Below are 11850 nucleotides of genomic sequence, written 5' to 3' on the forward strand. Positions count from 1 at the left end.
TACCCTAGATTGCGCCACTTTACGAATCTTTACCGTTTTGCCATAGTACTATTGCTTTTTTTTACTAGGAACATTTAAATTTGCAATTAAATAACTACATTATTAACATCACTTGAAACTATTGGTTAAAAATTATATTTCTTTTTAATATTTTCTGATTGATGTTTATTGTCTATATTGATAATTTATTATCAATTGCTTCCGTTTCTATGAACTTAGCTTAATATAACTATACAATATATTTTATAGTTGGTACTTTTATGTTAGAAAAATAATAGAAAATAATTTATAAATTTGTTTCTAAGATTTTTTGATACATTGTTGTATTATATATTAATTTATATTTATAATGTATATAATATCTATATATATATGTATGTGTAAAGTTATATTTTATATATTATATATTTTTATTTATTTCACAATTTTAATATTTTTTTAAAATTATTTGCATTTATAAAGTCATTTTCTTATTTTATGTATTATGTTTGTTGTTATATTTTGTATTAATATATATTTGATATTACCGATCCATAATACATAATTGACAAATATCGTTACATACTTCATAGTTTACAAACTTTTACAAGTTATCATAACACATTGTTAAATTTTAAAAACAAAGTGCTTTCATAAAAATAGCGTATTTTTATTATTTAAAATAAATTTTGAAATTGATGACATATTATAAGATTATGTCATTATATTATATGGAATATAATTTGTTGTATTCGATATTTAACCTTTAAATACTTATATTATGCTGTTAAAAATAAAGTGTATTTGTTAATGTATATTTTAAAATTTAAAAAAACGCGTTATAAATTTCAGAAATATTAATAAATATTGTTTTTTCATCTAATTCTTCATGTGCTCAATACCAAAATCAAATGCATTAAATTTGTTTACTCGATGTCCTGGATTATATTGTGGAAGAGAATTATTATCAGATGGAAATTGGAGTGACTGTGGTGCATGTCCTCGAGGATTTAGAGCAAATGCCTCTTCAATATGTGTACCCTGTGATGATGAACCAATGCTTTATGATTGGCTCTATCTAGGATTTATGGCATTAGTAGCATTGGTACTACATTGGTTTTGTATTGATATGGTATCTAACCAGCGTAATATACCTAAGAAAGTGATTGCATTACATTTGTCTGCTTTATTGGAAGTTGTTTCTGCATCTCTAATTACTTTACAATTGACAGATCCTGTAGGTAGTTTTAAAGTTAGATCATGTAGAGCTATGAAACTTTCAGATTGGTATACATTATTACACAATCCTAGTCCAAATTATGAAGAAACTTTACATTGTACACAAGAAGCTGTTTATCCTTTGTTAGTAATTTTTTAATCATTAATTTATTTAACGTTATTCAATTTGAAAAATTAAATAATCATTTAATTCTTAGGTACACTATGGTGTTCATTTTTTATGCTCTAGGAACAGCTATTATGTTAATAATAAGACCAATTGTAGCCAAGAAATTTTTACCAAGACAAGGAAAATTTTCAATTTATGCTGCTCTTTATTTTTATCCTATTTTAGCATTACTACATGCAGTTGGTGGTGGTCTTATATGTAAGTGAAACAATTTGAGAAATGATATATTTCTATAAATTATTTAATTATTAAAATTATATGTAAATTATGTATCTCTATATTTCTAATAATTGTTTTTACAGATTATTCATTTCCATATATAACTATAATATTATCTGTATTATCTAATGCAGCACATTTTTCACTTAAATTAAATCAGGTAATATTTTTTTTTATTATTTATATTTAACTATATTTTTAAATTAATTAATATATTTAATATAATATAATCCACAATTCATGTTTTATTATTAATTTTTATTTTTTTTTCCAGTCAATGAAAGCATTATTATTAAGTTGTGTATCAGATATGAAAAATGCAATAGTTATTTTAGGTCATTGGCTTTTATATGGATATGGATTAATGGCTGCAGCAACTTTTCGTGGTTTTGGTATTCATCCAGCAATGCTTGCTTTAGTTCCTTTACCTGCATTGTTTTATATTCTTACAGCAAGATTTACAGACCCACATAAACTTCATATTGAATAAATATATATTGTGAAACTATTTATTGTTGATTTGATCATGATTAAAAAAACATTTTTTTCTTAAGTAATAAATGATGAGTTAATTATAGAATTTCCATATATATTTTTTTTTCATATTTAATTAATCATGCATCACATTTAATGATATTATTCATAAAAGCAGTACATAATTATTTATAATAAATGCTATAATATATAATAGTATAAGCATAATAAACATGAGATTAATATTAATCAATAATATTTTTTATCTCATAATTAATTTTTTGGAACAAATGTTAAAACAATTGTACTCTTGGCTGATATAGGAACCTTATTAGAAGGCAATTTTGTTCTGTAAAAAAAAAAGTTTTATTAAAATTTATATATATAATTTATAAAATAATTTTTTAATGTCTTATAAATAAATAAAAAAATAAAATAAATAATAATTATGAAATAATATTACCTTATTGTTTCACCATCTTGCACATAATTAGGACTATATGCAATTACACTAACTTCTTCAGAAATTTGTGGTATTATAGAAAAGTCCACGACAGTAGGTTCTTCTGCCGATTGATACGCTACTAAGTAACCAGGATTGCCGCTCTTTAACCTAAATAATTTATTTTTAATTCAATATTTTTATGTGCATAATAAGAAAAAATAATTGGCTCGGTTTTCAAAAATGATAAATAAATTAATATTTTATTATTTGTTAGTTAAAATCATTAATATTTGAAGTTATTTTTACAGAAAAATTTTTACAGGTTTCATGCTATATGTTAGTAACAGAACTCACCAGCTCCTGCGTTGCATAGAAGGAAGCGTGGAACAGGGTAAATTGATCTTTGGTTAGTAAATTATGTAGTACATTATTGTCAATAATGTGAAATGTATATGTATATAATGTGAGATGTATATAATGTATATGAACTATTTGAAGATTAAGTATAGTATTAAAGCATAATTAAGATAATTGATAGCAATTGTGATTGAACTCTTTTTAACATAAATAAATATTTCAATTAGTTAATTTTGTTTCTAAAAGATATAACTTTTATCAATTTTTATTATTATATTATTATTGTTATTGTTGTTGTTGTTATTGTTATAAAATTATAAAGATATATTATTCAGATGTATGAATGAAAAAAAAATATTGTCAATATTAAAAAAAAGAAAATACTTATATTACCTTGTGTATACAAATACACTTCCATTAATAGTCTTGAGCATTGTCTCTCCATAAAGGAATGTTAAGCTTTCTCGTGCTTTAGATAAAGTTGCAAAGGCATCTTTTGCAGATAAAGTATCATTCAATTTTAGCACAGGTGTTCCAGGTAAAAGTAATATCATGAGCGTTAAACTATCTGCTATATCTGCAGGCATTCTTTCTCTCAAACTATGTTTTTTACCATTGATCTAAAAAATAATATAATATATATAATATATAATATAATATAAATTTTATGAATATTTCATATTGACTTACATCCCAAGCAGGCCAAGAAGTGAAATTAAGCCAATGAGAAATACCACGCTGTAAGGTTGTGGCATTTATACTGCTATCTGCAGTTGTAAGGAATAATGAATTTTGTGGGGTATCAATTAGTCTTTTTTTCTCATTATAAACTTCAAGCATGTCAGTACCAATATCATCTTGAAGAGCAAAAAATCTGGAAAAATTTTTGTTTGAAATATATATATATATATACACTATATATACAATTATGAAGGATAACCAACCCTTTATTTTCTGTTTCATTATAAATTCTTTCTTGCCATTTTGTTAAGATACCAACATTTTCTGGACGATCTCTTGTATAAGCATGTACTAAAGAATTATAATTATCTGCTTCAGTAGGTATAACACTTCTGAATTCATCATGAAGATTTGGATCTTCAATTAAATATTGAATATTAGCTAAACGAAATCCACTTATTCCTAATTTTATCCAATGACTTAAAATATCCTAAGGATTAAGAATGAAGCATTATTAAGTACATTTTTGCATCTCTATATAAAAAAGAATAGAAAAATAACTTACAGAAAATTCTGCTACTACTGTTGGATTATTATAATTTAATTCAGGTTGTGTTTTATTGAATTGATGAAAATAATATTGTGCTCTTTGTTCATTCCATTCCCACGCTGATCCTCCATATACACTTAGCTAAAATAGTTTATATAATAATATATATAATAAAATGTATTTTTTAAGAATACAAATTAATTACAGTTTGAAAAATTATAACTAACCCAATTATTAGGTGGATTACGTCTTCCATCAGATGTTATTTTTGCATCAGCCCAAACATAATAAGATGAGAATGGTTCTTCTCTCTCAATAGAACGTTTAAACCAAGGATGTTCAATTGATGTATGACTTGGATCTAATTCTAAAATAATATATTGTTCTCTATCTTTTGCAGCTTTTATAAGAGTTTCCAAATCACTTAGAGTTCCCAATTCTGGTTTAATATTTTTGAAATCTTCTGTTCCTCCTATTTTTTAAAATGCCATGTTATCTGTTATTTATATTAATTATATGTAAAAATATGTAAAAATTATATATTTACCTGTTAAACTTTCTTTAACTATGGAAGCAAGAGAAATTGCATCTACGTTTTGCTCTTTCAATACATTTAACAAAGATTCTACACCTTTTAGATCATGAGTGTTTGTCTCAACAGGATCTAATTGAACAATAGAACTTCTCTCCCACCATTCTTTAGGTTTTGGTGCTGTACATTTTGGAGCCATTACCACAATAGCTATAGCACCAGCTAGCATAGCTACCCAAAGTAACCAGAAAGTAACAAATAAGAACCATCTTAATCGAATCCAAAATGGATCATTAGCAAATTTCATTAATTCTTCTTTTCCCATTCCAGACAGAGCTTGCTTAACTGTTTCAATATCAATTTTAGTATCTCCATTTTCGGAAATAAATTTTACCTATTTGAAATAATAATATATCATATAAGAAATTAATAAATTTGATATGCAATCAATCATGATTATTTCCCGAATTTTTTTATTCTAACTTTACTCTCTAGTTTTTGTAAAACATCTATACAAGATGATGTAATAACAAAAAATATTTACTTTCAAATAATAAATTTAGAATATTATAAAACATGGAACACATGAAACATATGAAAAAGGATTAGAAAGTTATTTAAAATTCGAAAGTAAATTGATTATTTCTTATTATTGAACAAAAAAAATGGCGAATAGATAAAATTAAAAACTATTGTAAAAAAAGGAATTTTTGTACAAAACAAAAATAATAATGATAATAATGATAAAAAAGAGAAAGATAATTTTTTAATTATATGAAAGTGGCACATTTTATTGATCGTGTAGATTAAGACATTTTTCAAGAATATGCTTATGAACATACCTCGGTCGTATCTTTTATAGGAGAAATTTTACTCTCATCCTTGAGCATTTTTTCGTGGACCCCATCATCAATCTCGTTTTCATTATTTGGTTTTCCCATTGTAATATTTTCTACTTTGTCTTGTCTAGCAGTATCGTCGTCCGGTAACGCCTTATATGTAGCAGTAGCGACAACTGCCGTTTCTTTCGCGTTCCCATTCGCTTCGACACTATCTAAATTCAACCTCCCACTCTCCATTATGATTATCGAACAAAACCAAGGTCGTGCTTGAATTATCTTATATGATGGGGATGTGCGAAAATTCTTTTTTTCTTAATAAACTTCTGATGAATCTTAGGCACCCTGAGCGTCAAGAATGACTGAACAAACGCGTTTTAAGCCATGAAGATGTCTGGTTGGTTCTTATTCTCTTTTTGTCACTACACCTATTTACTTTACTACTACAAACATCAGACACAAAGTAAAATCAGGGACGGCTATTCTTGCACCAAAATATCATAATTTCATAATTTCAAAGTAAATAATATTGAGATTTATAATATATTATAAAAATTAAAAAATGTCATAATTTTTTCATATATTAAATAAATAATTTTTATTTAAATAAAAGTAGATAATTATATTAATTTGATAAAGATGTTTTCATATATATTATATATTAAAATATATTAATAAATATAAAATAGTTAATTAAAAAAAATAAAAAAAAGTTAAAAAATATATAAAAAAATTTAGAATTAGAAATATTATTTTATATATAAAATTATTAAAAAAATTGTTGGAAGTAATCGTTTTGTATGGGGTTCTGTTTTTTTATAATCCAGTACTGATGTAAAGTCTCCCCTTTCGATTCAATGATTCCACCGACGAATAGAATACTTGCACGAAAGAACAGTGCAGAAGATATATCTATATATGGTATATATGTGTGTGTAATACTTCGTCGACAAAATTCGTTTTTATTGGATATTTCGAAATTACAATTGCAAAATATTTAAAGATATTATTTTGAAAATATTCTATATCTTTTTATAATTTCATTTAATAGTAATTCTATCGAAAATAAAGAACTAAATGATTATTTTATATCTTGTCAATAATACAAAAAATATACCATCTTTATAAATCGATTTTTTATTTATTGACTTATTCAGAAAGATTGGAAACAGGATTGTATATTATATTAATTCAAATTTGGAAAGTTTACTGAAACAAAATAAATTAAAATAATTATAAAACATGAGAGTAAAGATAAACAAAATTTATTACTTAAATAATTTAATACTTACTGTATTTGTTACATTTACAATAATTATATCCTCGGTATTGTGACATATTTTTGATATAAAGCAACAATGAGATAAAATGGATATAATAATTACTATTATTAACATCGCCCATAAAAACCAAAATATGCAGAGACGAATGTTCATACATATTGGATCAATTGTATAATATTTAAAATTATCGCTCACTAATTCTAGAAAAAAGATTTTCTTTATATGTATTTAAACAAATATTTTTTTGTTTTATTATTCTTTAAATTTAAATTTTAATTCATCAACAATTTAATATATTTTTTAAACTATGATTTAAATACGTACATTTTGTTTTATGTTTTTTAATTGTACGCATAAATTATAAGATATAATTTTAATTGATCGAATCTAGATTCAATATTTTAATTTATGAACTTCCGGTCTCGAATTGCACATGGCACATGAATGCGCGAGCATATATGTTATGATTGGTTGAATTTAAATTTGAGATTTCATTCAAATATCATTCTCTTACTGTACGCGTACTTTGCATGTTTTGTGTATAGTGATGTCAAACCTGTGTCTTTTTTCTGTTCGGATCCACCAAATTGTACACCTTCATAAATCGATTTGTCACAAAAAAGGTAAGTAGTTTCTGCAGATCCCATTGTTTTGTATTCCTTTTCGTATTCTTCGTATTTTTCACTATTGTAACGAGTGATTAACAGATTTCTTGAATTATCATTTCTTCCTTCGCACGTTCGTTTGCTTTCCGATTCAATAAAAATATTTGTGTTTACACTACTTAAGTATTTAGGCTGACTGTTAATGATCGGTATTACAAAACCAGACAATGAAGACGAATACGACATTTCTGTTCGCGATAAATATAGACATGAATAGATAGCAATTGAATGATAGATAGCAGTGAAATTTCTTTTGCTGCCCCTATTACTGTTTGTCTTTTGTGCTTATCTTACGAGAGATACGTTTATTGAATGTATTTGCGTTTATTTAAACCCTGTTTTTCTGCTTAAAAAGGAATCTATATATAAATGATTAACTGAATGACATAAATGTAATATTTTAAATTACAATGCACTATTTATAATCACAAATTCAATGAGGGATATGTTCTTACTGTTTACAAGACAATGAACTGTTTGAAATTTTTATTTTGCCTTACTTCACATTCGTTTGCATTTTAAACAATCAATAATACTTATATCGTTATTAGATGTATAATTATATAAACGCAAATAAGATTTATTTTTTATCATAATCTATAATTTATAATTTTAAATACAACTGATTTATAAACGACATATGCCACTACCTGAGACCATACTTAGTTTATTATGAGTCATTCAATTCATTGATTGTTTCGTGAACGTACTTGAATAGTACTTGTGTTGTTATTAATATAAATTATAGCAGTACTTTAGAACCAGAATATTAACGTTTGAGGCTGATGCCTCTGTTATCAAAAATAAATTTCATATCTCTAAGATATATTTAATATATATAAAATGGGATGGATTAATATAAAATTAAATATACATTCGTTATTTTTGTATTTATAAGCTCTTATTAATACAAAAATATTTCGTTTAACTATTATTATTTTAATTCTAACTAAATTTTTTATTCTATAAAATTTAAATTAGTAAAATGATGAAAAGTTAAATAATAATGTTACTGTAATACTTATACTTGTTATTATATGTATTATTGATGAACAAATAGCAGCTGAATTTTTTCTAGTTGTCGTCGATGTAGAAATTGTAGTTGTTTCACTTGTATTATTTCCTTCAGATGTATTACAATTGCATGTGTCAGCTTTTAATACTAATGCCGCATTTGCTGTGAGTATAATGTTTTTTGGTGAAATAGTTGATCTAATAAATAAATTATTCAATTATCTTTGTGAATAGTTAACAAAAAATAATCTTTTCTGATAGAAGAGATAATGCTTACGTAACGTGAACAGCATTACTAGAAGCGATAATAATATCCAGAGGATCTTCAAAATTCGGATATAGTGACATTAAATTAACTGTTTCATATCGTAGGCCCAAATTAATAACAATAAAATATGTAGGATTATTTTCTAAAGATCTAATAAAAAATAAAATTAAATACTTATTGAATATTTATTGAATATATGTAATATCATTACATACCTTTTAAAAATAAATATGCGACCATCATTTAAAGTTGCAAATTCATAATCTCCATGAGTAAATACTTTATCCTTCCTAAGAGCAGCAAGTAATTTATATGTATTCAAATTACTATGTGATTTATATTGCTGAGCTTCAACATTTCTTTCTATATAATCTGGATGAAGAGGAAGATATGTAGTTTCATTAGACGAAAATCCTGCTGAGATACTAGAGTTCCATTGCATTGGTGTCCTTGCAGGATCTCTGGAATAATTTGCATATGTTTCCTTCGTTCTTGAACAACCCATAGGATCGATTGTTTCATTCCATAACATTTTTCTATCTAACATAGCAATCTCTTCTCCATAATAAGTATATGCTTGACCAGGTAACAGTAAATTAAGCATATGAAGTCCATCTACGCGATTTAATCCGATCCTTGAGGCTGCTCTTGAATTATCATGATTGGAAAGCTAAAATTATATAGATCATCTTTTTAGATTCTCTTTTCAAAATTATTATTGCAGAAAATTATTATTGCAATATATGCATTCTTACCACCCAATTTGTGCTTGCTTTGTTAGGAATTTTTTTAAACCAATTTTCCAAAACATTTCTAATATGCTCAGCAGTACTTGTATTATGAACTGAAGTAATCAATCGGAAATTAAAAGGTGGAATTCCATTGTGTGTTGAATTACCATAAAGTGATATTAACACTTCATCAGAATCATAAGATTCAGCAATTAATAATCTGAAAATAGTTACGGCATTTTAATATGAAGACTATAAATTAAAATAAGACCTTTAATATTTCTATACATACTTTGAAGTTGCATTATTTTTCTTTACCCAATCATCAATATATGAGCGAAACTTATATACAAGAGCTGTGTTTTCTGGTAATCCAGTTGTTCCATTTCCTTTAAATTCATCTTTTAAATCTATATCTTCATAGAAATATGACACTGCACTGATTCGAAAACCATCAACATTTTTCTTTAACCAAAAGCTGAAAATATTCTGAAAACATAAGAAAATAAATTGTTATATATAATGTGTATATATATAAATTATGTATATAAAATTTATTTACTTATGTTATCATAATGAAAATGCTTTACCAGTAATTCTTGCAATACATTTTCATTTCTTAAATTCAGATCAGGTTGGGATTTATGAAATTTATGATAGTACCACTGCTTTCTATTATCGTGCCATGTCCATGCAGATCCCTTTTCATCATTGTAAGTGCTTACCTAAATTAAAAATAATATTAATTTATCAAGTATTAATTTCTCAAAATCATTTAATTAATTAAAAAAAAGTTACCCAATTATTAGGAGGATTATTTTTCTTCCTTTCATCTGTAAATCCATTTGCCCAAATGTAATAGTCATTATAAGGTTTAATATTTTTACTTGACAGTATAAACCATTCATGTTGATCGCTTGAATGATTTGGTACTATATCTAAAATTACCTTCAGATCTAAAATATTTTATTTTGTTAAAAAAAAATTGATATTTACATAATGGATAAATAAATTATATCAATTATATTATTGAGACATACCACGATTATGTGCTTCTCTTATAAGCTCATCAAAATCCTGGAGATTACCAAATAGAGGATGAATGTCAGTATAATTGGAAATATCGTATCCAGAATCTATAAGTGGTGATGAATAAATAGGGTTCAACCAAATTGCATCTATTCCAAGGCCTTTCAGATAATCGAGACGATTTATGATACCTGTATGACATTAGAGACTTATTTAAATTATATTTTTTTACATTAAATATTTGTACATACATTTTTTATAAATCATAAAATATTTATTTCCTCATATGTTTCTCGTCTATATTTCAAAAATATTAAAATTATAGCATTATATTCTTCATAATAATTTCTAGATCAATGAATAAAATAATTATTTCCATCGTATGATAACATAAAAATTTTATCTATGACATGTGAAAAATTTGAACTTCAGTTGGTACATATCATACATGACCAACGAATGATAATCGAGACCTACCCTAACACAATCCCGTGAGATTAATGTTTCGCGCATTTAACGTTTACAATACGTTCGCTATAATTTTCAAGAATAAATTTATGATAAATTTCATAAAATCACTATATTTATACTATCATATTTACATATAAATAACAATAAACGTTCTTATAAGAAGCATTATTTAAAATTTATTTCAAACAAATAAACTTCCAAATTTCCATCAGCTTTCTAAGATTCAAAATTAAATAAAATTTTATTGCTAACAATATCATGTTCCATTTTCATATGTACTCGCTATCCAATGAATTACTATCAAATACCATATTTTTCAATTAATTCGAAATCTCGATATTTATAATTTATTTACAACACATCTGTAGATTTACATTTATAACGTACCTTTTAAATCACCCTCGCCATTTCCATCACTGTCTTGAAATCCTCTCGGCCAAATTTGATAAATCAAAGCGGTTTCCCACCATTGCTTGTCGATCAATTTGGAATTGCTCGATCCCATAAGAAGAATACTCAGAATTAATCGTATAAAAACACAATAGTGATCCATTTCGTCAATTGTCGTTGAAACTTCGATCCATGATCCACGATTCGGCCCTATTATATATATTTTTGGCAGAAATCGGGTTATCGCTTTATCTATCGCTATCACGATGATTCCTATATCCTTATCGCTCTTATTCCTTGTTCTGTATAAGGTGTAGCCGTGTCATTATTTACGTGTTACGAATACCGAAATATTCCTTTAATCCCTATCGTCACGACGAGTCATCCATCGCGATAAATTTTTATTTGACCAGTGAAGAGGAAAATTTAATACCAGCTCCGTTGCGAAAGGGATATAATTATACAAATTGCTTGAAAAATGTGTCTGCGTTGAAGATACCAACTGATGATTTCAA

At 25.6% G+C, this 11850-nt stretch overlaps 4 protein-coding genes across 7 annotated transcripts; 1 reads left to right on the forward strand and 3 right to left on the reverse strand.

The window, feature by feature from the left end:
- The first annotated feature begins 203 nt into the window (after nucleotides 1–203).
- LOC100868620 (JNK1/MAPK8-associated membrane protein) lies at nucleotides 204–2186 on the forward strand. Of its 2 annotated transcripts, XM_086904787.1 has the most exons (5): nucleotides 204–374; nucleotides 832–1341; nucleotides 1416–1585; nucleotides 1690–1766; nucleotides 1881–2186. In XM_086904787.1, the coding sequence occupies exons 2-5, from the start codon at nucleotides 869–871 to the stop codon at nucleotides 2094–2096; spliced, it is 936 nt and encodes a 311-aa protein (XP_086760913.1). In that variant the 5' UTR covers nucleotides 204–374; nucleotides 832–868; the 3' UTR covers nucleotides 2097–2186. The 2 variants fall into 2 exon arrangements, with proteins under 2 accessions (XP_086760913.1, XP_003696783.1); XM_003696735.4 differs by lacking the exon at nucleotides 204–374 and having other exon boundaries at nucleotides 398–1341.
- CD98hc (CD98 heavy chain) lies at nucleotides 2100–6060 on the reverse strand. The gene is made up of 9 exons (XM_012490396.2): nucleotides 5488–6060; nucleotides 4661–5039; nucleotides 4341–4585; nucleotides 4129–4254; nucleotides 3827–4053; nucleotides 3573–3756; nucleotides 3276–3502; nucleotides 2544–2693; nucleotides 2100–2429 (listed from the first exon to the last, which is right to left on the reverse strand). Exons 1-9 carry the CDS (start codon nucleotides 5722–5724, stop codon nucleotides 2354–2356), a joined length of 1851 nt encoding a protein of 616 aa, XP_012345850.1. The 5' UTR covers nucleotides 5725–6060; the 3' UTR covers nucleotides 2100–2353.
- Nucleotides 6061–6430: 370 nt separating this feature from the next.
- On the reverse strand, nucleotides 6431–7791 carry LOC105736382 (uncharacterized). Its single transcript, XM_031918542.2, has 3 exons — nucleotides 7324–7791; nucleotides 6777–6967; nucleotides 6431–6693 (listed from the first exon to the last, which is right to left on the reverse strand). The coding sequence occupies exons 1-3, from the start codon at nucleotides 7616–7618 to the stop codon at nucleotides 6691–6693; spliced, it is 489 nt and encodes a 162-aa protein (XP_031774402.2). The 5' UTR covers nucleotides 7619–7791; the 3' UTR covers nucleotides 6431–6690.
- Nucleotides 7792–7903: 112 nt separating this feature from the next.
- On the reverse strand, nucleotides 7904–11850 carry LOC100865362 (maltase A3). 3 transcript variants are annotated; one of them, XM_086904777.1, is made up of 9 exons: nucleotides 11333–11850; nucleotides 10486–10665; nucleotides 10244–10401; nucleotides 10036–10170; nucleotides 9738–9934; nucleotides 9470–9665; nucleotides 8930–9384; nucleotides 8724–8864; nucleotides 7904–8644 (listed from the first exon to the last, which is right to left on the reverse strand). In XM_086904777.1, exons 1-9 carry the CDS (start codon nucleotides 11496–11498, stop codon nucleotides 8410–8412), a joined length of 1863 nt encoding a protein of 620 aa, XP_086760903.1. In that variant the 5' UTR covers nucleotides 11499–11850; the 3' UTR covers nucleotides 7904–8409. The 3 variants fall into 3 exon arrangements, 2 of the variants coding, with proteins under 2 accessions (XP_086760903.1, XP_086760904.1); XM_086904778.1 differs by lacking the exon at nucleotides 11333–11850 and adding an exon at nucleotides 10726–10875; XR_015291127.1 differs by having other exon boundaries at nucleotides 8304–8644; nucleotides 8724–8802.

The sequence above is a fragment of the Apis florea genome, unplaced genomic scaffold (assembly GCF_048593485.1).
Source record: "Apis florea isolate Af1SG1 unplaced genomic scaffold, ASM4859348v1 contig_2350_pilon, whole genome shotgun sequence".
NCBI lineage: Eukaryota > Metazoa > Arthropoda > Insecta > Hymenoptera > Apidae > Apis > Apis florea.

What these genes read in the sequence shown, in the direction of transcription:
- LOC100868620 (XM_086904787.1), top strand. Translation starts at nt 869, where the DNA reads ATGTGCTCAATACCAAAATCAAATGCATTAAATTTGTTTACTCGATGT. An exon ending in CAAGAAGCTGTTTATCCTTT is followed by an intron (nt 1,342 to 1,415) that starts GTTAGTAATTTT and finishes TTTAATTCTTAG; the next exon opens with GTACACTATGGTGTTCATTT. An exon ending in AGTTGGTGGTGGTCTTATAT is followed by an intron (nt 1,586 to 1,689) that starts GTAAGTGAAACA and finishes TTGTTTTTACAG; the next exon opens with ATTATTCATTTCCATATATA.
- CD98hc (XM_012490396.2), bottom strand. Translation starts at nt 5,724, where the DNA reads ATGGAGAGTGGGAGGTTGAATTTAGATAGTGTCGAAGCGAATGGGAAC. An exon ending in CTATAAAAGATACGACCGAG is followed by an intron (nt 5,040 to 5,487) that starts GTATGTTCATAA and finishes TATTTCAAATAG; the next exon opens with GTAAAATTTATTTCCGAAAA. An exon ending in CTTCTTGGCCTGCTTGGGAT is followed by an intron (nt 3,503 to 3,572) that starts GTAAGTCAATAT and finishes ATTATTTTTTAG; the next exon opens with ATCAATGGTAAAAAACATAG.
- LOC105736382 (XM_031918542.2), bottom strand. Translation starts at nt 7,618, where the DNA reads ATGTCGTATTCGTCTTCATTGTCTGGTTTTGTAATACCGATCATTAAC. An exon ending in CGAACAGAAAAAAGACACAG is followed by an intron (nt 6,968 to 7,323) that starts GTTTGACATCAC and finishes TCTTTTTTCTAG; the next exon opens with AATTAGTGAGCGATAATTTT.
- LOC100865362 (XM_086904777.1), bottom strand. Translation starts at nt 11,498, where the DNA reads ATGGATCACTATTGTGTTTTTATACGATTAATTCTGAGTATTCTTCTT. An exon ending in AAAAATAATGCAACTTCAAA is followed by an intron (nt 9,666 to 9,737) that starts GTATGTATAGAA and finishes AACTATTTTCAG; the next exon opens with ATTATTAATTGCTGAATCTT. An exon ending in CGCATATTTATTTTTAAAAG is followed by an intron (nt 8,865 to 8,929) that starts GTATGTAATGAT and finishes ATTTTTTATTAG; the next exon opens with ATCTTTAGAAAATAATCCTA.